Here is a 25,090-nt window from a genome sequence, read left to right on the forward strand (position 1 = left end):
AAGAAAATATGTAATACTTCCGCATTATAGAAATTGAAAAAAATAACCCTTTGATTTAAAGTTATTAAAAATAACCCTTTAAAAGATTTTCAAGCAGGTATTACATTAGGATAGAATTCTGGAGGGGGGAGGAGGGCAGACAAGTGTAATGCAAATACGAGTTTGAGGAGTAAAAGGAAGAATGTAAAATTTCTGACTGTTAAAGCAGAACTTGTTCAAGAAATGTTTACATGGACAGCAGTAGGTATCAAATTGCTATGCTATTTAGAAACCAAAGGATTCATTTACAATTATGCAATGGTTTTATTTTTAAATGTCAATATTTTACAATATGCTGAAAATATATCCTATGTAACTCTTTAAATTAATGAAGAAATGCTTTAGATGACAACTTCAAAAATAGGTAAGGGGGTACATGATGTTTCAAAATTCTTTTAGAGATTACACAAGCAAAAACATCTGAGGACTACAAGCCTGGTTTACCTTGTTATGGAGCATTATTGGCAAGGGTCTCTCACACAAATGCCACTTTTTAATGAAACTTTTTCTTTGGCAATCAAATTGTTAATCAGTGTATTTAAAAACTGTAGGTCTTAGATATAAACCTGCCCGATGTATCTTGATTAAAACACAGGACTTGAGTTGGGCACCAGAGCTTTGTGTGAAGTAACTGACATGGTACTGACTTTTATCTCTGTGCTGTAAAGTGAGTTGTGTGTGGCTCACAGCACCAGTCCTAGATGGTAGCCCTTGCTGGCTATGACTGGCGAGCCTGCCCCACTCTTTCTGAGAGTAAGGACTATACCAGCCGGCCCCCAAAATGGAGGGCCCTGGGCCCCTCTGTCTAGCACAGTCTAGGGCAGCAAGACGTGCACCAGTCTGTTTTGGGGTTGGTGTGGCCACTGACACTCACTGGCAAAGGGGCCATTCCCCCTCTCTTTGGACTGGAGAAGACCCAGGATTTTGGGGGCCGTTTTCTACTGTAACCACATGACACACGCTGCCTGCACCGAAGAGAAATTGTAACTCTTTAATTGCTGTTTTTGGCTTGAATTTCTCTCCCTTCTTCCCTACACGGCCTTGGGAGAAACAACCCTCAGTGTCCCGCTGCCCCCCAGCCTGGACCCTCATCATCTCTGAATCACTGCAACAGCCCCCCGACAGTTCTCCCTGCCTGCACTGTGACCCCGTCTAATTCATTCCACGTGAAGTATCCAGAACACCTTTTAGAAATGGAAATCCAACTGTGTGTCATTCCCAGGTGCTCCCAGGATCAGGAAAAACTCCTCTGCCCAACTGACCAGCAAGGCCCTTCATAATTCCACCCTTGCCTAAATTGCTGGCTTCCCGACTGCCCCGTCTCCCCTCCTATCCATATGCTTCACAGAGGGGTGACGGGAGCCAGGCAGGACAGCCTAGTAGGCGGCTACTCAGGAAGACGGTGGGGACAGGGACAGGGATGGCATTCCAGGTAGAGAAAACAGCGCAAGCAATGGAACAGAAGCAGGGAAGAGTTGATGGCTAATACAACTTTGTGAAAGAATCGCCTTGATTCCAACTGGTAATGGGAGTTGGGTTTGCGTCTTTCTAGAAACCCAACTGAATAGAGTAGGAGGAGAGAAACCTATCTATTAATGTCGATGAAGGCGCGGTAACTGGCCAACCTAGTAATTTGGAGGCTCATGAATGTGCTTTCAAGACACTGTGGGGTATTGTCAGTGAACATATATTATACTTTAACTCCACCAACTCAGGCATTTTCTTTCAAAGACTGAGGTACTGTACTGTAAGTTGCATGGTAATTACAACTCTCACACACTGAATTGGTATCCACATATCTAAGTTGCACTCCCTTTCAGTTTTACATTATAACCAACAAAGCATTAACTGATTTTGTTGGTTTTCTATCCCAATACCTAAGTTGTTTGAATACCCAGGCTCCAAAGGAGTATACTTTGGTCCCAATCATAATTACATTCTTAAGGAAACAGCTTTTAAATAATTCAGAGTCACATCTGTGAACACCCTGCAGGCTCTGTTTGTAGATAAGATTTTCTAAACGGGGGGGGGGGGGGGGGGGGGGGGGAGTCAAATATTTCCAGGGTGGCTTGTGGGTCAGGGGGGAAGAGGGGGAGAAAGGGCAGAGCATTCTGAAACAGTAATTTCGAATTTCAAAGCAGGGTTTGAATAAGATAAAATGATTAGCCTGCCTTCATAGTCAGAATCTTAACCCTTCCTGGCCTCTTTTATTACCTGACATGGAGTGTTCTGATAGCTTTTATCCTCTCCCTTTGTCACTGCTAACAGAATGCAGTCTAGATATTAGTCTGACAGTCAAGGCTTTCCATGGTTTATTCAAAAGCCACCTCTCCAAGAGCTCATTCAACTCGCCTTCATACTTGCTCTGCTGCAGACATATGCATCCCCATCTCAATTCCCCGTCAGGTCAGAACTGCCTCCCTGATTGTTGGGAAGGTCTCCTTCTTGGCATGTGCTGTTCAAATGCAGTGTAAGGTTGCAAACACAATTTGGGACTCAGAACTACCTTACAATTAAACTGGACTAAGTAATATGTGAGCATATTACTTAGGTGGCAGTGATCCACTGACCCCGGGAATCCTGGGGTCCTGGGGTGTAGGAATGAGGACTCTCCCTAGCAGGATGTCTGGTATAGCCCAAACGTCAACAGCATGTTCTTTGGAGTAGGATAAACCATGGTTCTAAGCTTCTTTCTGGATTTAACTATGTGATCTTGGGTAAATTGTTCAATTTCATAGGGTTATTACAAAAAATATGCCTTATAATACATGCAAAGCCCTTTGGGATGCTGGAACACAGTAATAAATTGGTGCTATAATTACATTTAAATAATAACAGATGACAATCCCACTGCTAGGTATGTACCCAAAAGACTGAAAGCAGAAACTTGAACAGATATTTGCACTCCAATGTTCACAGCAGCATTATTCACAATTACTGATGGAAGCAACCCAAGTGTCCATCAACCAATGAATGGATAAACAAATGTGGCATTCACACAATGGAATATTATTCAGCCGTGAAAAGGAATGAAGTCCTGCTACATGTGACAACATAGATGAACCTTGAGGAAATCATGTTGAGTGAAATAAGCTAGGCACAAAAGGACAAATATTGTCTAATCTCACTGATATGAAATAATTAGAGTAAGCAAACTCATAGAATCATAATCTAGAATATAAATTACCAGGAGCTGGGATTGGGATAGGGAATGGGAAATTAAGGCTTAAAGGGTACAGGAATAATGGAAATGTTTTGGTAAAGGATAGTGGTGATGGTAGCACAACATTGTGAATGTAATTAACAGTACTAAAATATGTATCTGAATGTGGTTAAAAAGGGAAATGCTAGGTTGCATATGTGGTAACAATAAAAATTTTTTAAAATCCATGGAACCACACTATGCAAACAATGAATCCTAAGTTAAACCATGGACTATAGTTAATAGCACAATTTTAAAAATGTGCTTTCATTAATTGTAACAAATGTTCCACACCAATGCAAGGTGTTAACAGTAGAGTGATATGCAGGAATCCTATATTTTATGCATGACTTATTTATGTAAACCCACAACTTCTCTAATAAAGGAAAAAACATAATGGATGGGAGCTTTTGCTTAGTGGGTATAGTGTATGTATAAATAAAACAATAAAAAAATTTTAAAGTAAGATTTTAAGTCCTCCTGGGAAACATGATGGTAAAATATCTTGAACCACAAAACTTCTGATTAGCAAAAGCGGGATGGAGACACAGCTGGAAATTCTTCCAGAAACTCTAGTTAAAAAAATGCATTTGAAGGCGCAGCCTGCAGCTATGGCCCAACCCTGCCTAGAATAGGATAGACCCGGAGTAAGGAATGTGAAAATCAAGTTGGAATAGGGGCAGAATAGATGGAAGGGGAGGAAAGGGAGGGAAAAAAGAGGTCATGGATGATTGACCAAGGGATGATGACTCGGGTATTAAGCGGCTTTAGAGGGAAAAGTTCAAGGGCCCAACTGAGCCCTTCTAATCTACAAAGCACTCCCCCAACCTAAAGTCTATCATAGATTTACTGATTGTCAGGGCCCAAAGGAATCTCTTTCTCTCTGATACGTAAGTCTTCTCAGAGTAGGAAAAGGTATAATATTGCACAACTTACCCCAGAGCTGGCTTGGACTTGGCTAAGGGAACTATCCAGACACTGGGTTAAGGGTTATGATGTGGGATAAAGAGGTCACTCTCAGCAGGCATCAGAGGACAAACAATTTTTTCTTCCTCCATCTTAACTGGGGGTACAGAATGGAAAATATGTTGTGGAGTAGTCTCTTCAGACCACTCTGAGCCTGGGTGTGTCATGTCACCTGAAAGGCAGCTGAGCAGAACACAGACTTTGGTTCAAACTCCACCATTTTCTAGCTGTGTGAATGTGGACAAATTACTTAAGCTCCTTTGCCTCCATTTTCTTAACTGAAAAATGGGGATAACAATAGTTCCTGCTTCATAGGGTTGTTCTGAAGACTAAATGAGTTTGTTGGGGGTTGAATCATATCCCCCACAAAAGGCAAGTTTCTTGTGGGTGTGAAGTGAGCTGTAAATAGGACCTTTGAAGATGTTCTTAGTTGAGGTGTACCCCAATCTCAGGGAGGCTGGGCCTTAATTCAATGTGGCTGAAGTCCTTATAAGGAAATTGGACATGGGAAAGAGAAGCCATGTGGAACAGCCAGAAGGTGGAAGTCAATAGAATCCGGTCCGGAAGAAAAACAACAAGACACTGCTGCGTGATTGCCTCATGAATGAAAAGACATGGAAACCCAAAGACTGCATTCAGTCCTTATAAGCAAAGGAAATTGGACATGGAAACCAATGCCGGGAGGAAGCAAGCCTCCAGCCTCTGAAACTGTGAGCCAATAAATTCCTGTTAAGCAACCCATTGCATGGTATTTATTTTAGCAGCCAGGAAACTAAAACAGAGTTAAAATATGTAAAGTATTTAAAATAGCACCAACCCATATCGAGTACCTAATAAATGCTGGCTGCTATCTGTGTTATCACTTTATCCCTGATTGCACATTTCTGGTCTGTCTTTGCCTCCCTGGCCAGGACATGCTTACCTAAGACACGATGGAGAGAGCAGAGAAAGTACAAATGGTTTGGGGTCTTGCAGAGTCCTAATGATCCAGAACAGCAGGCAGGGGCTGCGCTTGCAGATGAAAAGGAGAGCGACTGCGGGGGTGGCGATTGCTTCAGTGGTTTGCCTCTGTGATGCTCCTGGAGTTTTTCCAGTGGCCTTTTCAATCATGAAAGAGCTCAACTAATCTGAAATATACCTGAGGCCCAGAGGCTCCATTGTGCAGAGCTGGCCTGACAACTGCTTTGTTGCTCATGTGTGATACTCATCGACCCGCACTGCTACGGATGCTTCATCAGGCCACCGAGGGCCGGAGACTTTGATGGGACCAAACTGTGCACCAGGCACAGGGCACACAGCTCTGGATCAAGGAGCCCGGGCTCGCCAGGTCACCTGACTTCTTACCCCGAGACTTGCCCAATTTGACAGACCAAATGAAAACAGAGGGCGTTTTGCCTGGTGCTGACACAGCTGGAGATGAAATGAGCTGTGCGGCACTGAAAGAGGACATCGGACACATGAAAAGTTCAATAGACTGGGAAAAAAAAAAAAAATCCCAAACGCCTCCCACTGACAATATCTAGAGGCGAGAATTCAGAGTGCCTTGTATGAAAATTTTACCAGGACCTGCAATAAAAAGTTGTTAACTCGGCCATTATTTTTCAGGGATACCCAAAGCCTGTTCCTGCAGGGTTGGATCCTCTGAGAGGGAGCTTGGGGCTGGCAGTCAGGGAGCCAGGTTTGTGGCCTCCTGATCAAAGGTTATTTGCGGGTCACATAATCTTGGGACCCATGCTGTGACGGGCACACGATAAGCATGCAATCAATGCTTATTATTGACGCACCGAATGAATTTAAAAATTTATTTAATATTTTTAAAATGTGAGCTTGCTAGAGGATTCCCTAGGTGATTTCTTGCCTTTTTTCTTTTCTTTTTCTCTTTCTCTGTTTTGCTTTCTTTCTTTTCTTTTGCTTTAACTATTTCCCACTTTCCCCTCTCATTGAATAGTCAGAATTGCAGAAGAAATAATGTCTTGGCTGTCAGTTCTCTTGAAACTCGAATCTCAGTTTTCTTATCTGTAAAATGGGGGCAATGCTGCCTGTCTTGCCTCCCTCATAGGGTTACCATGAAGGGCGAGGGAAGGAGAATGTAGGGAAAAGCACTTTGCAACACAATATTCAACTGTAATAATAATCGTTATTACCCCCTGAGAGAAGGATATGTAATAGATAATCAAGGCTTTAGGTCCTTTCCAGGCCACAATCTATGATTCTGATCAAGGCTAACATGATGTTTAAGGAGCCTTGAAGGTGCCTGAACATGGGACAACATAAATCAAAGAAATGTGTTTCCTCTCCTGGAAGACACAGCAACCCTTTTCCTGAGGATGGGGCTGGGGGCTAGGCACGGAAATCACTCCCTCACCATCTAGGAAGGTAGCTTACTGTTTTCACTGCTAACCCTGCAGCATAAGGAAACATTTATTTCAAGGGGTAGAAGGATTTTCCTCATTTCACCTACTGGTTTGTGTCCCTATCAGGGCCTGGCTGGACCGTGAAGGTGTGCAAGTCCTTCAAAATGATTTGACTGCTGATTTTGGCCCAGTGCTGCTGTGTGGCAGCGGTTCTGCTTCCTGACACATGGATGAATCGTATCCTTGTCACCCGAATGCCCTCCTGAGACAGGTGTTGCAACTCCATTTTAAAGACTGACAAATGGAGACTTCAGGGTCTGCTTAAGCTCACACAGCTGATGAGCACCAAATCTGGGGAACTCAGGCCTGGGGGATAATTAGCCAACGACCCTGTGTCTCTTTCAAATGGTCTGTCCCCTCCTTGCCAATGACAGGCAGCATAATACTGGATTCTACATGGTATAGAGCCAGACTTCCTGGGTTCAAATCCCATCTCTTCTATTTACCAGCTTGTGACCTTGGACAATGCACTTAACCTCTCTGTGTCTTGAGTCCCCATCTGTAAAATGCGGATGATGATGATAATAGTGTCTTCCTCACGGGGCTGTCAGGGGATGCAATGAGTTAAAGCTTCTGGAACAGTGTCTGGCATACACTAAACGTTCAGTGGATGGCAATTATTGTAGTTACTCACAGATGGAGGGAACCAGAAGGGTATTCAGTTGAGGTTTGACAACTAGGCTAGACAATATGTACAATTTTTACAGAGAAGAAAATGATAACCTGAAATTAAGGGAAATGCTTATCCAGGCTCAGATACCCACGAACTATGTGACCTGGGGCAAGATGCTTCACCTCTCTGACCCTCCATTTTCCAAGGAGTTGGATTAGTTGGTGTCTAATGTCATTTTAAACTCTAAAATCTTTCTGAGTCCCAGAATAAAACAGGTTTTCTTTTCTTTTTCTGCAAAAAGCCATAATATGAATTGTAATCTATAGTCCCCAGTATATTTGATTAATAGAATTATCATTTTTATCAGAATTCTTGTCAATGGAAATGATGTACACTACTTCTAGGCATCAACATAAAAAAAAATTGCACATAATCTTCCTATTTTCTGCCTTCCCTGTTCACAAGGCAGGGGCTGGAGAACTGAAGATGATGGAGTCACATTCTACAAGGAGCCTGGACCTCCAAGTTGCTCCCAGGAGGGCAGCCTAACCAGGAACATAAGAACTGGACTTCATGTGAACAAAAAAACCCAGTCCTTGTTTTGCTAAGCCACTGAGATTTTGGTGTTCCTTTTTTTTTTTTTTTTTTTTTTTTTTTTAATATAGCAGCTATGATTACTTACTTTGACTAAGAGATTGAGCAATGAAATCTTGATTTAACTTCAGGTGGCAAGGAGCCCAGCTAGAAGACATGCAGCACTCTTTGCAGCTAGGTATGGGCAGGTGAGAAAGCTCTGGCAAAGAAGGTATTAGCAGAAGTGTTGTGAGGCACTTGTGGGAAGACTGCCTAAAGAGAACTCTCTCCATCACAGGAACCCTCCCCTTTTTGCATTCTCCCTTTCTTCCATCTTCCAGACTGGAATACAGACATGAGAGCCATTTTGTATCATGAAGCAACCTTGGCGGTAAAATCTACAAGCTAAAGATGGCAGAATAGAAAGATAGAAGGAATCATTCAGTAATGATTGTGACGCTGGCATAGCAGCCCCTGAAAGTTACACAAGACAAAAATATCTTCCGTTTTGTTTAAGCGACAGCTATTTTGAGTTTTCTGTTACACATGACCGAACATAATCCATAAGGGATTTTTATATTTTATAAGAAGCCTTCATGCAGCTATGATGTCCCAACCCACAGGAATGAACATCGAATGATGGAATTTCAGGCCCTGTATCCAGCAGGTGAGAAACATGGGCACTAACGGAGGTCTTTCTGGTCCAGTAAAAACCACTGTGTCTGAATGTAAAACAAGATGACACCCTTCTCGCCCTACCAGTGGTGGTGTGGGAGCCACGAACAACTCAGCCACATTTAGTGATTCTTTTCCAAGTTAATTAGGTGTCAACATGGCTTAAGTCAACATTTTGAAAGACTTTGGAACTGTACTAAGAAATATAAATGCAGAAACATGCGAGGTCAGAATGAAATATCCTCAGAGTTTGAATTAGACTACAGGAAAACCAGAGCTCAAATATAACTATACAAATAGGCTTGTAAAATAGATGCAATTAAAGAGAATTCTATACATCACAATGTGATATACACTCTGTCCAGTTTCCAATTTATCACCACGTCACTTAGATAAAGTACAACAGTGTCACCTTCAGTTTCATTATTAAATTTCACATATAGAATGATGGAACATTGAAATATAATACCAACTTCCATCTTGGGTGCATAATACTTTTATTTCTTATCCCACTCAGTCCTGTCTCTTTGCCTCTGGGAACTACAGTCACAATAGTTAAGAGTTTAACTGCAGAGAGTAAAATGCTCCTTAAAAATACCTTTGTACTTACTATGCTCCACAATGGAATATGGAGGGCAATCTAGGATCTCTAGTTTGCCAGTATTGATTGGATTGATTGGTTAATGCAGCTAATCAAACAAGCAGAGGAAAAGAATTGGTTGTTTGGTTTCACAGTAGAACTAATAAAATATTTCGGAACTTGGAGACCATTAGCGTATTGCATTTGCTGGGAGGACATTTGGTAAATTCTTATCTGTACTCTTTTCCAAAGCATGGCACCCCACCCATCACACTCATACATTACCCTATTTTAATAAATGGAATAAATAAAATATTTTCTCAATGTTGTTACACATATTTAAGACATAGGTCTACTTCATTTTCATTCACACAATGAGCTTTAGGAAATGACAACCTTATCCAGCACTCTGTAGAAATTCTATGAGTGAGTCATTCAAAGTTTTCACACTCCTGGTCTTCAGGATCCCTTAAAGAAGTGATCACTCCCAAGCCTGAAAGTGGCTTAGAAGTCCAAAGGAATTCTCAGAGAGTAGGCTCTTTATTAAACCTTTGACTCTGAAGAATAATAGCATCTTCCAAAGATGACTTTTGAAAGAAGAACCACACACATATTTTTTTGAAGCTTAGAGATAATTATGTGTTCTTATTAGACCATGGACTTTAACTTTTAATTTTAAAATAATTATAGATCCATAGGAAGTTGCAAAAATAGTACATAGGGTTTCTGTGTACCCTTCACTCAGTGTCCCCAATGTGACATCTTATATAAAAGTACATACTATCAGAACCAGGAAACTGGCCACTAGTATGAGACTGTTAATTAGAGTAGACTAATTCAGTTTGCACCAAATTTTTAAGAAGGGAAAATTTAATAAAATATCAGTAATTATTTATATTCTTAAGTTTTAACAAATACTCGTAATGAATAATTCACCTTTTCTTGAGGAAAAAAAAAAAAGGTGTCACAGTTGAGGTTCTATGAAGTATTTCCATTTTTTAAGGTGAAAATCATAGCCAAAGAGGTTCCTGGAACATTTTCTTCAAGGATTTTTAGGCTGGGGTATGTTTGTCAGACCCCAAAGGATGCCACGCCTTGGGGTACAAGTTCCAACCCATCCACAGTGAGCCAGGGCTCCTCAGGGCTCTTCACACCCTTGTGACCACTAGAGTGGGTGGCCTGCAGGTGGATGCTTGGGGGAGGCAAATGGTAGAATCGAAGCAATTGCTCTGGAATACTTTGAGGACTGCTGCTTTCAGATGTATGGACCAGAAACCTTCCCAAACCTTGCAGACTCCTAGAACGGTCCCCAGGTGAGACTGGAGACAGGCCTGGAACCAGGTCACCTCTACCCAGAAAACCAACCTCTCTTCTGGGGAGCAGGACAGAAAGGCCATTGCAGCTTGTTACCAGCAGCTGCTCCCCTTTGATTGCCATTCAAATAATTTGAGTGTTTGTGTGTATGTGTATGTGTGTGTGTGTGTGTGTGTGTGTCCCTTCTGGCATCCAATTTTTGGCATTTAATTGACTTTAAAACCAATTTATTTAAGTATTACTGATGCTTTAATTTTGTGTTTCTAATCTTTGCAGCATATTATCAATATTTTGGACTTTTGGGGGTATTGTTTCTTTACACAAATCTATTTTATCCTCTTTTGATCACATTAACCATTTTTTTAAATCATTTTAAAAATATGTTTGGAGACTTCCTTGCCCAAAATTTTCTCCTCACCAGCTCTCCTTGGTGCTTGAAATGCTACTATATGCCTGACTTGATATTCATCAGCAATGTGAAGTCCCCAGGGAGTTAAGGAAATAAGCCAGCAGGTTGGATGGGGGGAGGGAAGGTCCAGAACAGGGCCGTCCAGGGAATGTGGCACCGTGTAGGGGGCCACAAGGTGAGACTGGGGACATCCTGTGGGGAGGGGAGGAATTAGGGGGAAAGAATGGAGTTAGGTTCCTTGGGGATAGGGTAGAGTAAGTAAGGCCTAGGAAGGGAGGGTGTCAAAGACAAGGTCTCCTTACTTCTCAGTTTTGCTGAGGGTCTACCTGAAACTGGATGTATCATTTCAAATCCTTCACATCAATACACATGTGTATGTGTCACAACCTGTGTGGTGTCCTTTCCAGAAAAAAAAAAACCACACAAAACACTATGAGGTCCTCAAGAAGCTCTGGAAAGTTCCGTTCCTGTAGTGGCATAGATGTGTAGCCCCTCCAGGTCATGAAGATGCACCTACACACCCCTCAAAGATAGGGCAGCCTCCCAGTGGGAGCATAGAGGAGGGAAGGGGCAGGCAAGCCTCAGGGGCTGGCTGCTCAGGTTCATCCCGCCTTAGACTCACCCAGTTCAAGGGTGGCCTTGAACTCGACCTTCCAGGCCTCAGCCGTTTTACTTCTATCACATCTAATGACTATTGGCAATCAGCTGGGTGACTCACTTCCGAACCTCCAGACATGACCCTTCTCTCTGTCTCCAAATATGAAAATGTGGTCTGAATTATCTCACAAAGATTTTTTCTTTTTCTTTCTTTCTTTTTTCCCTTTTGTCCTGAGCCACAGGAAGATTTGAGAAAAGACCAAAAGGTACTTACTTTTCTTATCCGTTGTGTTGTGCACTGTCACCATGGGAACTCCAGGTCCTACAACAGGGTGGAAAAGAGAAGCCAGAAAAGAAACAAAAACAAGGCAGTCAGTTGAGAGCAAAACAAGGAGATGAGCTTTCATTACAACACATTGATCTGTGGACTCTCGAGAAGCTGACTTCATTGAGACTAAGTCATCAACAATCGGCGGGCATCAATGAGTGGATAGCAGAGACACGTAAAGCCAGGTCTGCTGCATTGCTAAAGCCTCAATTTTCTAATTTTTGTAAACATGTTAATTACAACAAACTCCATTGAAATGACAGAATTTTAGATTATTGTAATGACCCAAAACATCATTTTATGAAGCATTTACATTTGGCATCATATATACTCACATCATTTTTACTCTCCAGACACAGATCCCATATTGGTTTAGTCTAGTGCTAGTAAATTACTTAAACTTCAGTGCTAAGTCACCTTTTCAAAGACATCTTCTCTGACTCTTAGGAAGTCATTCCCACCTCTGGTTTCTCATAATATTTAATAACAACTTATTAATGCAATGGGCAGATTTTGCAAACATTAGACTATGTTTCCATTTTCCCTTAAAGCACTTTCACTTGCAGCTTTCCAGTCCCCGGGCAGTCCGGAAGCTATGGCCCCAGGGAGTGAGCAGGCAGACTCCACTCTGGACAAAGTGGCCCCAGATCAGCTTTGAGTGTGTAACTTGACTCCCCTACACTCTTTAGCAGGAGAGTCCAGAAAGAAAACAAAGACTTTCTAAATTATTTATTTATAACTTCATAAAAACACATGAAGAGGCAGGCCTGGCGACCCTCCTCCCCTGTCACTCTCCTCCACTCATTCTGTCCCAGCTAGCTATCTTCCTAAGTTTCTTAAATTTGCTGAGTTATTCCCACTTGTGCTATATTCTCTCTGCCTGAAGTGCTCTGCCCACATTTATTTGCTTGTCTTGTCTTTCTCTTCATTTAAATCTCTGCTCAAATGAGTTCTCCAACTGCCAGTCTGAAAGAACACCCCTTCACTCCCATGCTATCACCCTCTATCCCCATCCTGCTTCCCTTTTAAAAAAAATTTTTTTTTTATTTTTATAGAGCTCATTACCACATGCTATAATGTCAGGACATTCTAGTAAGGAATTTTCAGTATATTTGCTGACAGTTGCTTAACAGCCGGTGCTGTTACGGAGGAGGACAGAATGTAAGCTCCACAAGAACCGAGAATTTGTCTCCTTTACTGTTGTTATTTCCAGCATCTACTACAGGGACTGGAATATAGTTGGTGCTCGGTTACATGTTCATGGAATGAATCCCAAATGAGCCATCAGAGAGCCTGTGGAGAGGCCCAGACCCCAGAGGACTAGGGAGGGTGGAGGCTGCCGCTCTCCCTGGGGGATTGTGGGAGAATGAACGAAGAAAGCGGAAGTGGGAGGCAGGCAGTCAAAGGGAAATTGAAGCGCTGTGGGAACACGGTGGCCAGGGGAGCTGCGTTTGCTCTCCTTTGGGCTGGAGACTCTGGGATGTTGTGAACTCCCAGGGGGTGGCCACAGCAATGCCGGAGGACACACTTGGTAGAGGGAAGGCTGAAGGTCAGCTTCCCTGGGAGCATCGCCAGGCTTTTCCCACACTTCTGAGGGGCCATATGACAAGCAGCTGAGTTGAATCTGCTGTGGATTCCAACATGGTGAGGCATAAAGACCCCACAGCAGAGGCTGTAGAGTTTACATTCTATTCTAGGGTCCAAGGAGACACGGCAGAAAATCAAAGGGATCTTTGGTGCCACTGACAGGTGAAGAGAGGATGAATCAGCCCGGGAGCTCCCCCAGGCCCTGGCTAAGCTCGGGGACACCAGAACGAGAGTCACACCAGCTGTGGGCCTCAGAAGCAGATGCTTTCAAGTGACCCAGGATGGAATCTGGATACTGCCCAGTGCACATCCAAAGTTAAGGAAATCCGGGGTCTTATTTCCTCCTTCCCCCATTCACCCAGGATAGGGTTGCCAGATAAAATACAGGATGCCCAGTGACATTTGAATATCAGAAAAACAATGAATAATTGTTTAATATATCCCATGCAATATATGGGACATACAATAATAAACTATTTGTGGTTTACCTGAAATTCAGATTTTACTGGGCACCCTATATTTTTATTTGTTAAATCTGGCAACCCTACCAAGGAGGAGAAGGGGGGGGGGGGTGCAGCAATCTGAGTGTCATTGTGTTTTTACCCAAAGAGACAGCATTTACTGAGAGGGATGTAAACATTGGCTTTAAGTTCAAATTATTGAATCAAACCAAGTGTCCTGGCTCTTAGATCCATTTTCCCCCATGAGGAGCTTATATGGAAGAACAGGTCAGCCAGTGAGTAATAAGGAATCTACATCTATATTCTCTATTTCAGTATAAGTAAATTTGCAGACAGAACATATCCTGCATTCTCATTAATAATGTAAACAATTATTATTTATTTAGTGCCTACTATGTAAAAGGCACTCAGCTAGATATTTTATAAATAATTCCATCCCCACAGCAGCTCTGCAAAGTAGAGTTTACATCTTATTACTAACCATATATTACAGTTGAGAAAACACGGGTTTAGAGGTCTTTAAGTCTTTTGTCTCATCCATACAATAAGAAAGTTGCTCAGCCTGGATTAGCCCCTTCTCATTTCTTAATTCACGAATTTAACATGTTTCTAAAGGCAGGTAAAAAGTGAAAAGTAAAAGACTTCTCTTATCCTTACTTTCCAGAAGTAACCTAAATGTTTCTAAAATGTCCTAAAATGTTTCTCTTCATATAGGTGATCCTATTTGCATACAACCAAATATTTTAATTTCAAGATGGTTTAAACATAGTGAAAAAAATAGAATAAATAACATAATAAAGACTTGCATGTAAATTCACAAGGTTTATCAAATCTTAGTATTATGCCATATTTGCCTTAGTTTATTTTTATTTTTATTTTTTTAAGAAATAAAACACAGGTAGATTTGAGGTAAACTGCGTGACTCTTCTCTAGTCTTGGTCCCTTATCTTCTCAGAGGTCACCAGTATCCTGAAGTTAGTATTTTTCATTTTACTGCATATTTAAAATACATTTTTGCCACATGATTATGTATTCATAATGATATATGCTATAGACAAGGTAATATAGCATGCCACAATGTAACATATTTTATACAGTCCTGAGATAGTTTGACAATAGCAGGTGTTGGGGAGGACGAGGCAAATGGGTGAGCGTATTAGTGAGTACATTCTCTTTGGAGAACCATTAAGCAATATCTGGGCAATCTGAAGATACTTATGCTGTAGGACCTGGCAACCTCATTTCTGGAAATATATCTCAGAGAAACTCCTGCACGTGTACCCAGGAGGCACGTACAAGGTTGTTCATAACAGCAATTTCATAAGAGGAAAGTTGGAAATCATCCAGCTATACATTAGCAGCAGAGTAAATGAATAAAATGTGGTATATTCACCTAGCAGAACATTAGAGAACATACAAAAGGAATGAAGATTTTTATACCTATAAATGTGGATGAATATAAATACAGTGTTGAGTGAAAAAAGTCAAGTTGCAGAATGGTGAATACTGTAATACAGCTTTATAAAAAGAATTTTTTAAAAAGCTATAAAATTAATTTTTTAATGGTTGGATACAATTCTACTATATGGATATATCATAAATCATTTAGTCCATTCTGTGCTACTGAATGTTTAGGTTGCTTCCCTTCTGTTGTTATTACCATAAAGAGTATTACAGGAAACTCCCTTAAACCTATAGTTTTGCACATGTAGGACTACATTTGTAGGTTACACTAGTTACTAGCAATGCAATTGCTATACTAAAAATGTTTTACGGTTAGCTTTCACTAAACAAGCCTGTGGTTTCAAACAACCCTCAAATCTAAGTGCTTTAAAACAAAAGTTTATTTATTGCTCATGTTGTATCCTGGTAAATGGGTCAGCTACAGCTCTGCTGTGCTCTGCATAGTTCTCTTCCAAGTGAAGTCTTTATTCTAGGATCCAGGCTGAAAGAGCAGCCTTAATCTGGAACATACTACACTCATGATAAAAGGAAATGAAAAAGAGCTTGTGGAGATACATGATGTCCAGCTTAACACTTCATGAACATAGTATAGCTCACCGCTGCTCTCATGCCATTGGCCAATGCAAGTCACATGGCTGAGCTGTCAACAGGGAGGGGCTTACCCCTGTCCTAAGGAGGGGCTGCAAGTCACAGGGCAATGGGGCATGGTGGGTCATCTTCCAACTAGGAGGGGGAGTGAAGAATTAGGAACATTAATATAATCTTCTACAAAGGGCAGAGATAATTAAAATTTCAACTAATATTGTCAAACTGCCCTCCAAAATACTTGTATCAAGTTGTACTCCAAATGAAGATCAACATTATAACTTTTTAAAAATCACTCTAATGAGCAGGCGGTGTACCTTAGTATTGCTTTAATCTACAATTCTTTAATTTTGAGTGAAGTTGAGCAAATTTTCACATTTATTGGACTTCAGCATTTCTTTTGTCTGTGTAACACTGCAAACTGCCATTTCACATTCTTGGCCTCAGTTTAATTGCCTTGTTTGTTCTTATGCATTTAGGCAATTAGATCTTTACTATTCTACTGCAGATATTTCTCTTATACTCTTTCTGCTATGTCCTCAAAAAAGTGCTTTAAGTACTAACAGAAGCAAACGTCATGCTGAATTGCAAATATATCTCTGTTTCTACCAAGTTCACTTAGTCATTGAAATCCTTGGGTGAAAACTTCGTGTATCTCATCCCCAGTGCCTACCATGTATCTAGTAGTCAGTGGTTGTGAACAAAATGTTTGTTCAATGGATTAACCATTAGTGAATGAATGACCTTCTGATCATATACTTGGCTATGACATAGCATGTCAGCAAATTTAAGTTAAGCTAAGGAAAGTTCTCTTAAGACCAGTCTATTCATTACTGTTTTTTTTTTAAATAATCTACGTTCTTATCTCTCTATAGATACTTATGATACCTCTACCTTTTTCACTTAGGCTAAAGGATAATTGCCTCCATTAATAACATCTGAACTGTGCTCTCTTTTGGTGAGCTACATCACAACCATGCCACCTTTACCTCTATTTTAATATAGAATTTTTTTAGAATAATGAAATACAAAGACTATGAATAAAAACTACACTTAAGGAGGATATTAAACAAAAAGTTTGTTTGGTATCTAAACAAACTCGTATATCTAATTTTATATCAATTATAACACTCCCTATAAGTCACCCAGATTCCTGTCTTACAGTCAGATCCTCCCTGAGGCTGGTACGAGCCTCTGGCTCTTGGGGGCAACCTGCAGTCCACGGTGCTAACTCTACCTCCTGCCCCCCACCCCCACCCCCCCTTCAGGTGCCAATGTATCTTGCTTCTCTGGCCCAGGCGGTCTATACCCATTGCTCTGTCTATGTGAATTATAAGATCACTCTGTAGCTTCAAGATTTATATGATTGTTGTGTCTCTGAAAACTGGCAGATAATTTAGAAAAACACCTAAATCAAAATGAGTATTCTTCTAAGAAACAGACAAAACGCGGAAGATTCTTAATCTGGAATCCTATCATTTGGAACATGTGACAGGTGACCAGACCTGGATTAATATTTACCTGATGCTTTTCTAAGAAAAGAAAGGTCATGCTAAACACATAAACAGCATACACAAGATTTGAAGGGTGCTTGTAACTTATAAAGGGGGGAGTACTGTAAACCCATTTGAAATAATTACAAATAATTTTGCTAAAGAGTCTTAAGAGGGGCTGCACCACTGACATACGTCTTAAATTTATTATTCTTCCTCTTCTTCCAAGTAGTCTTATGTAATTCTAGCTGATAACTAATTTATTTAATGAATTTTTTTTTGCACAATAGAAGGATTTTGGTATTTTGTCACTGCTGCATTTAAGAAAATTGGCTGTCATGTACACATAGATTATTATATTTAAAGCCTAGAAAATCTTGCTTTTTGCTTCATAGATGGGCAGAATCTCGTAGGACTCTGCTTTATGGCTATTCTTCTTACAACTCATATTCATAGTTTGTTTTTACTTTGCAGGTAATTCAACAAATATATTGAGCTTCTCCCATGTGCAAGGTACCGTGCTTGGTCTAGGGAAAGCAAACAGAAATAGACAGTCCCTGTCCTCAGGGAGCTCAGAGTCTAGTGGGGAAAACAGACATGCACAAAAATATTCTCTGCTGCACCGTGTACGTACAGTCAACAGAAGCAGGTGCAAGGTTTGGTGGTCTGCAGGTTGCCTCCCATAAGGAAGCAGTAAAGAGACCTGGGTTCTTGTCCTACCTCTGCTACCAACTACTTTGTGATTTTAGGTAAGCAACTTTAACTTCTCTGGGTCTCAGCTGCAGAATATAGGGCTGTTAAGGTTTAGTAAGAGCAACAGCAGCTACAGCCAAAACAATAGGAGCCAACACTTTGGGTTCCTGTCGTATGCCAGGAAAACCTTGCCACACAACTCCATGAAGTCGACCTGCCCTATTCCAGAGATTGGAATTCTGCGATCAGAATCTCCCTTTGAAATGCAAACATTTACCGGTGGTCCTGGGAAAGTATGAGAGGAGGCAACCCTACAGTGTGGAGGCGGTCCTAGTCTCAGCATGACACGGAAGGCAAGGAGGAACTGGAAGAATCAGCACGAGAAAACAGGGTAGCTTGTCTGTTCCTTCTCAGCCAACCCTTCTAGCACCTTCAGGTTTTAGTCTAGACTTAGGACATAGGATATGCTTTGAAATGAAAGCATATAATTATATTCCACTCTAATTTTCTCTGTTAATTAGGTTGAATATTAAATATTTGATTCTACACGTGCATGCCTATTGCCTTACTCTTCTGTATAATCTCTTATATTCATGCATATACAAACATGCATATATTAACACATGTGTAAACACAAACATGTTATTATAATTCTCTTTGCCATGTTATAATATTCCTTAGGTCCTTCATAAGTAAGCTTGTCCCACAGATAGTCAACCCTTGGAGCATACAACAAAAGAGCTAATGTTCTAACTGTTAAATACAGAGTTGCATGCTCACTGACAACAGAAGACTAATTATATTTGCTCAGCCTTTGCTTACAAAGATAACAACAATATAAACAACATTTGGCCTTTTAAAAACTTTGTTCAGTGACAGATACTATTCTGGCTCAAGCTAAATATTTGACTTCCAAATTCTTATTGTTCCTGAAAGGGAAAATAAACAAACTGAAGCAAGCAAATTCACAACCAACAAATAAGGTAGTTTTGATCAATAAAGATCCTGCTGCGAGCAGGGAAAAATTCAAATTACAAGAAAAGCTTTGAATTGCATGACAGTCTTGCAAATGAAAATATTTTATTTTTGAGTCTCTGCTTTCCAGTCCCATTCATTTCAGAACATTAATTTACACCTGCTTGACTGGATGGAGAAATAAGACAATTACCAATGAAAATGAAGTAATTAAAAAGGACACAAAACTGTGAAAGAAGAAAGTCATCAGAATAAATAACAAAATCTGTAGAAACAGTGCTTGTCTTCATTTCTGTCATCTACATTCTCGGACAATGTTTATGTGACAGATAATTTCCAATCAGAAGCTAAACCCATAGGATATAAACAATGGAAATTCAAATAGTCTCGGCCAACACCACTGGCATATCTCTTAAGCACTGATGAATGGTTTAAAAGAACAGCTGCAAGCAGAGTGAGCAAAGAGGAAGGCTCTGGCAAAGCGAGATAATTGGCAATGGCCTCGGCTGTGTACAGATTCCAGATCTCTTTATTTGCCAGTTTATGAATTATGTATGCCTGATGCATAAAGTTTATACATTGAGGTGATATTACCATCCCAATAAACAGGGTGCTAGCTGAGCTACCCGAACTGCTGTAGATAATTAAAATATTTGTTCAAAGACAGTATTTCCTAGTCAGTGCAGACAGATATTGTTGCTGTTTGATTCTGCAACCTTGTTATCGCTGACATCAAGCCTGAGCTTTAGGATACCCCACCCCCACTTTCTCACCACTTACCCGCCCATGTCCCAGAGCATTTCAGTTTTGCTTCAATCCAATATTATGTGTTGAAGGAAATTGAAAGTCATCATATTTCCCATGCAGCAGGCTAATTAGCATTGCTCAGCAGGGCTCACAGAAATTGGTGGGTTACAAATGATGATGAAGCAAAGTCACGCTGATTTCTTACAGTCACATGTAACCTTTTGCTTTGGAAGTTAGAGCTTATGAAAGGTGTTTTTAAACATGAGTAACCTTCCCAAACATAAAAAAATAAGGGGACCCTGTGTGTTCCTGAAAGGCAGATATCTACTTGTAGGTGATTCATAAAAAGCTTTATGTTTCAGGAATTATTTGCATTTAAATCATAGAATCACTTTTATGCCCTTTACACACCAACTTTTAGATGTTTCACAGAATTCAGAGAATTCAAAAGATGAAGGAAGGAACTTATTTTTATTAGTTTTGTGAGATTAGGCAAACCCACAAGACAAACAATGCAATGGACATTGTGCTCTTTATTTGCCGCTCTTTGTGGCCAAGCTTAAATCTGGGACTCCAGCTCCTATTCAAAGGCTCTTCTTATGACACCTCCCACAGATTCTGGTATTGTCCTGTTTCTCAGATTTGTAATAATATTTATCAAAGCTGCCTGCATTGTGATTCCAGAAGTTTTGCAATGATTTTCAACCAAAGCTATTAAGTTCTAATTTGAGTCCTAATTATATATTTAAGTCTTATCTCTTCAACTATACTTGGAGCTTAGTAACCCATTTTTACACAACTTTGTATTCCACATTGAAAAATATACAGTATCTTATTAAAAATAAGTGGCCAGTTAATATTTACTGATTCAATTAATGAATAAATAATTCATTGATAGTATGCATTCCTTGGAAATTTGTTAAAGTTAGTGAAGTTAGTCCAGAGACTTCTGCACATTCTTTTGAATAGCCTCAAAGTTGTCAATTACTTGTCTTTAGAAGTTATCTTTGATTTTTAAAGTGTCAAAGACCAGTAAGAGCAAAGTTTTATAATTAAGGGATTCTAAGTTTGATGATTAGGAAACACTGTCAACAATCAAGCATTCTAAAAAGTAGAGTAGTGTATTCTTTATGAGTCTAGTATGTAAAGATAATTTTATATGAGGAATTCTAAAAACTTTTGAGCAATGTCCATATTACTGGAAGAAGTACTCAGCTTCCAGGATGCATAAATTATGGCATGTGAAGAAATCAGGATCATTTCTTATTATCATATTGAGGACAGATTACATTTTAGGTCTTCTTTGCTTTCTAATTTGATCTGGAAGCTGGCTACAAATCAACATAGGATGGGTTACTTTTAGGTCTTTGTTTGCTTTCTAATTTGATCTGGAAGCTGGCTACAAATTTCAACATAGGTTGAGTTACTTTAGGAAGTAGGAGAATAAAAGGGACCCTGGTGGTCCTGCCTTGATTTTGATTTCTTCTTGACCTTCCATTGTGCCTCATTTTTGAGGCTTTCTTCCCATCTTATTCCTCACTCTCTGATGTGGTGTCCATTGAATGAAAGGCAGGTCTTGGAGTCAGAGGGATTTGGGGTTTGGATTCAGACTCAGCCACTCACTGGCTGTGTGTCCTTAGGCAGTGATCTCAGTTTTCAGTTATTTTATCAGTAAAATGGAGATGATACCACCTGTCTGGCAGGCCAATGGGGGTACGAGGCCTAAGTGAGAGGACCCACCTAAAAATCTTGATACTTCTTGGGTACTTCTTGAGATATAAAATTCCCTTGTTTTTCTTTTTGGACTCAAGGATATAGAATAAACAAATCACACTTTTTAAATGGAAGCAATTCCACATTCCACTCCCTCTTAGCATTTAATTCACCACCAGATCCTACCAATTGTGCCTGCTACAATATCCCCTCCTCCTCTCCATCCCCATGGTAACATTCTTAGCAATGGCTCTCTTCATCTTTCCCTTTCAAGTACGTATACACAATTTGGATCAAGGTTCCTTTCTGATTAAAACCCTTGAATTGTTCTCCATTGCCCAGAGGATAAAGATAAACTTTAACTATAACTATAACTATAACTATAACTATCTATAACTTTAAGTTAAACTTATAGTTTAAAAATCTTCAAATGAAATACAATGCCACACTATCACTCTACTGTCACTCTTCGATACAGACCTTGTGCTACAGCCATTTTGAACTCTTTATGCTTTTGGGGATGTTCTGGTTTGCTAATGCTGCCATTAAGCAAAATACCAGAAATGGATTGGCTTTTATAAAGGGGGTTTATTTCGTTACAAAGTTACAGTCTTAAGACCATAAAGTGTCTAAGGTAAGGGGGTACCTTCACTGAAGGATGGCCAGTGGCGTCTGGAAAACCTCTGTTAGCTGGGAAGACATGTGGCTGGCAACTGCTCCAGAGTTCTGGTTTCAAAATGGCTTTCTCCCAGGACGTTCCTCTCTAGGCTGCAACTCCTCAAAAATGTCACTCTTTGTTGCTCTTGGGGTATTTGTCCTCTCTTAGCTTCTCCAGAGCAAAAGTCTGCTTTCAGTGGCCATATCCAAAATGTCTCTTTAAGCTGCAGCTCCTCTTTCAGCTCGTGTGCATTCTTTAAAGTGTCCCTCTTGACTGTAGAAAGCTTGCTCCTTCTGTCTGAGCTTATATAGTGCTCCAGTAAACTAACCAAGGCCCACACTGAATGGGCAGGGCCACACCTCCATGGAAATTATCTAATCAGAGTTATCACAGTTGGGTGGGTCACATCTTCATGGAAACACTAAAAGAATTGCAATCTAATCAGCACTAATACATCTGCCCACACAAGACTGCATCAAAGATAATGGCATTTTGGAGGAACATAATATATTCAAACTGGCACAGGGCAGGAGCTACATTGTTTTATAGTTTGCACCTGCTATTCCCTTTTCTGGCATGTCCTTTCTTTCAAATCTTCCTGCTAAACCTACATGTGTTCTTTAAGATTCAGTTCAAACATTTTCTCTGTTATGCCTTCTCTGACTACTCCTTCCTCTGTCACACCATCTAAAAATAGTAATAGTAATAATAGGAATAACGAAGGCAGCAACAGATAATAATTATGCAGTGCTTATAATGTGTCAGGCTTTGCTCTAAGAGCTTTGTATATATTAATTCACTTTTTTTCTTTAAAGTAACCCTCTGAGTTAGGTGCTATACCCCATTATACAGGTTAATAAACTGAGGCACAGAGATATTAAGTAACCTGCTAGGATATGGTAAAGCCAGGACTTAAACTAAGGCAGTTTGGCCATGGCCACAGAATCCATACTCCTATCTACTCTGCTCTATAACCCCTCCCTGTGGCCTTTTGTATATATTAAGAAATCTTTGTGTACAAATCTTAGCTGCGAAAACATAGGAATAAATTTAGCCAAGTAGGTGTAAGACTTGCACCCTGAAAACTGAAAAACATTGCTGAGTGTAATCAAAGAAGACCTAAATAAATGGAAAGACATCTCATGTTCATGGATTGGGAGATAATATTGTTAAGATGGCAATATTACCCAGAGTTAGACAGATTGAAAGAAATCTCTATCAAAATCCCCAAATTTTTTTTGGCAGAAATGGAAAGCTAAAATTCATATGGATTTGCAATGTACCCTAAATAGTCAAAAATATCCTGAAAAAGGAAAACAAAGTTGGAGGACTCAAACATCCTCATTTCAAAATGTACTACAAAGCTATAGTAATCAAAACAGAATGGTACTGGCATAAGGATAGACCTATAGATCAAAGAATAGAATTGAGAGTACAGAAATAAACCCATACATATATCTATGGTCAGCTGAGTATCAAGAAGAGTATCAAGATTATTAGCTGGGGAAGAACAGTCTCTTCAAAAAAGAGTGCTGTGGCAATGGCAATGGGATATCCATATGCAAAAGAATAAATTTGGGTCCTTAATTCATACCATATGCAGAAATGAACTCAAAATGGATCAAAGACCTAAATGCAAAAGTTAAAACTATAAAACTCTTAGAAGAAAACATAGGAGTAAATTTTCATGTCCTTGGATTTGGCAATGGAGTCTCAGCTATGATACCAAAATCACGAGCAACAACAACAAAAATAATGTGGACTTCATCAATATTAACAACATTTGTGCATCACAGGAACCTATCAAAAAAAGTGAAAGACAACCTACAGAATGGGAGAAAATATTTGCAAGTCATATATCTGATAAGGATCTAGTATTCAGAATATATAAAGAACCCTTACAACTCAACAACAAAAAGATAACCCAATTAAAAACAGGGTAAAGTTCTTTAATAGACATTTCTCCAAACAAGATATACAAATGGACAATAAGCATATGAAAAGATGTTTAACATCACTAGTCATTAGGGAATGAAAGTAAAAATGACAATGAGATATTATTTTACATCCATTAGGATGGCTAATCTTTAAAAAATGGAAAACAAGCATTGGAAAGACTGTTCAGAAATTGGAACTGATGCACATTGGTAGTGGAAACATACAGTGGTGCAGCCATAGTGGAGAACAGTTTGCTGGTTCCTCAAAAAGTTAAGTATAGGATTACCACATGACCTAGCAATTCCCCTTCTAAGCATATACGTTAAATAATTGAAAGAGGTGATTCAAATAAAACTTCTACACAAATGTTCTTGGCAGCACTATTCACAATAGCCAAAAGATGGGAGCAACTCAAATGCCTACCAGCTGATAAATGGAAAAACAAAATGGGGTACATCCATTCAATGGAATATTCTTGAACCATAAAAAGGACTGAAGTACTGATACATGCTACAGCAAGGATGAACCTAGAAAATATTATGCTAAGTGAAAGAAGCCAGAGAGATTCCATTTATATAGAGAGAAAGCAGATTAGTGGTTGCCAGGGACTCAGAGAAGGGGAATATGGGGAGTGACTGCTTAATGGATATGGGGTTTCTTTCAGTTGTGATGAAAAAGCAGCAGAGGTGATGGATGCAAAACCGTGAATATACTAAACGCCAATGAACTGTACAGTGTAAAATGATTAATTCTATGTTAAGGGAATTTTACCTCCATTAAAAAAATGAGCTATACCATTTGTTAGCTGGGTGGACTTGGGCAAGTCACATTAACTAGCTGGTCCTTAGTTTTCTCATCTGTGTATTGGGAGTAATAATGGTCCCCATCTCAAAGAGTTATCATAAGGATTAAATAACACACAAAAATGCCTAGGATAAGCCATGCACCTAGTAAATAATCATTAAGTGTTATCTGTTATTATTTTATCATTATCATTATTTTTCAGTTAAGGAGTTATTAATATCCATTCACCCACACTCGTTTGCTTGGGGTTCCTTGGGCTAAT

General features: G+C 39.8%; 1 protein-coding gene across 6 annotated transcripts in view; it reads right to left on the bottom strand.

Annotated features, from left to right (window-relative positions):
• Positions 1–25,090, bottom strand: part of DPP6 (dipeptidyl peptidase like 6) — a 1,366,335-nt gene that overhangs the window by 35,622 nt on the left and 1,305,623 nt on the right. For all 6 annotated transcript variants that reach the window (XM_037835750.1, XM_037835752.1, XM_037835755.1 and 3 more), the window contains one exon: positions 11,657–11,704. In XM_037835750.1, the coding sequence (XP_037691678.1) occupies positions 11,657–11,704 (48 nt within the window). The remainder of the gene's footprint in view (positions 1–11,656; positions 11,705–25,090) is intronic.

This window comes from Choloepus didactylus, chromosome 5 (assembly GCF_015220235.1).
Source record: "Choloepus didactylus isolate mChoDid1 chromosome 5, mChoDid1.pri, whole genome shotgun sequence".
In the NCBI taxonomy this organism is placed as follows: domain Eukaryota; kingdom Metazoa; phylum Chordata; class Mammalia; order Pilosa; family Megalonychidae; genus Choloepus; species Choloepus didactylus.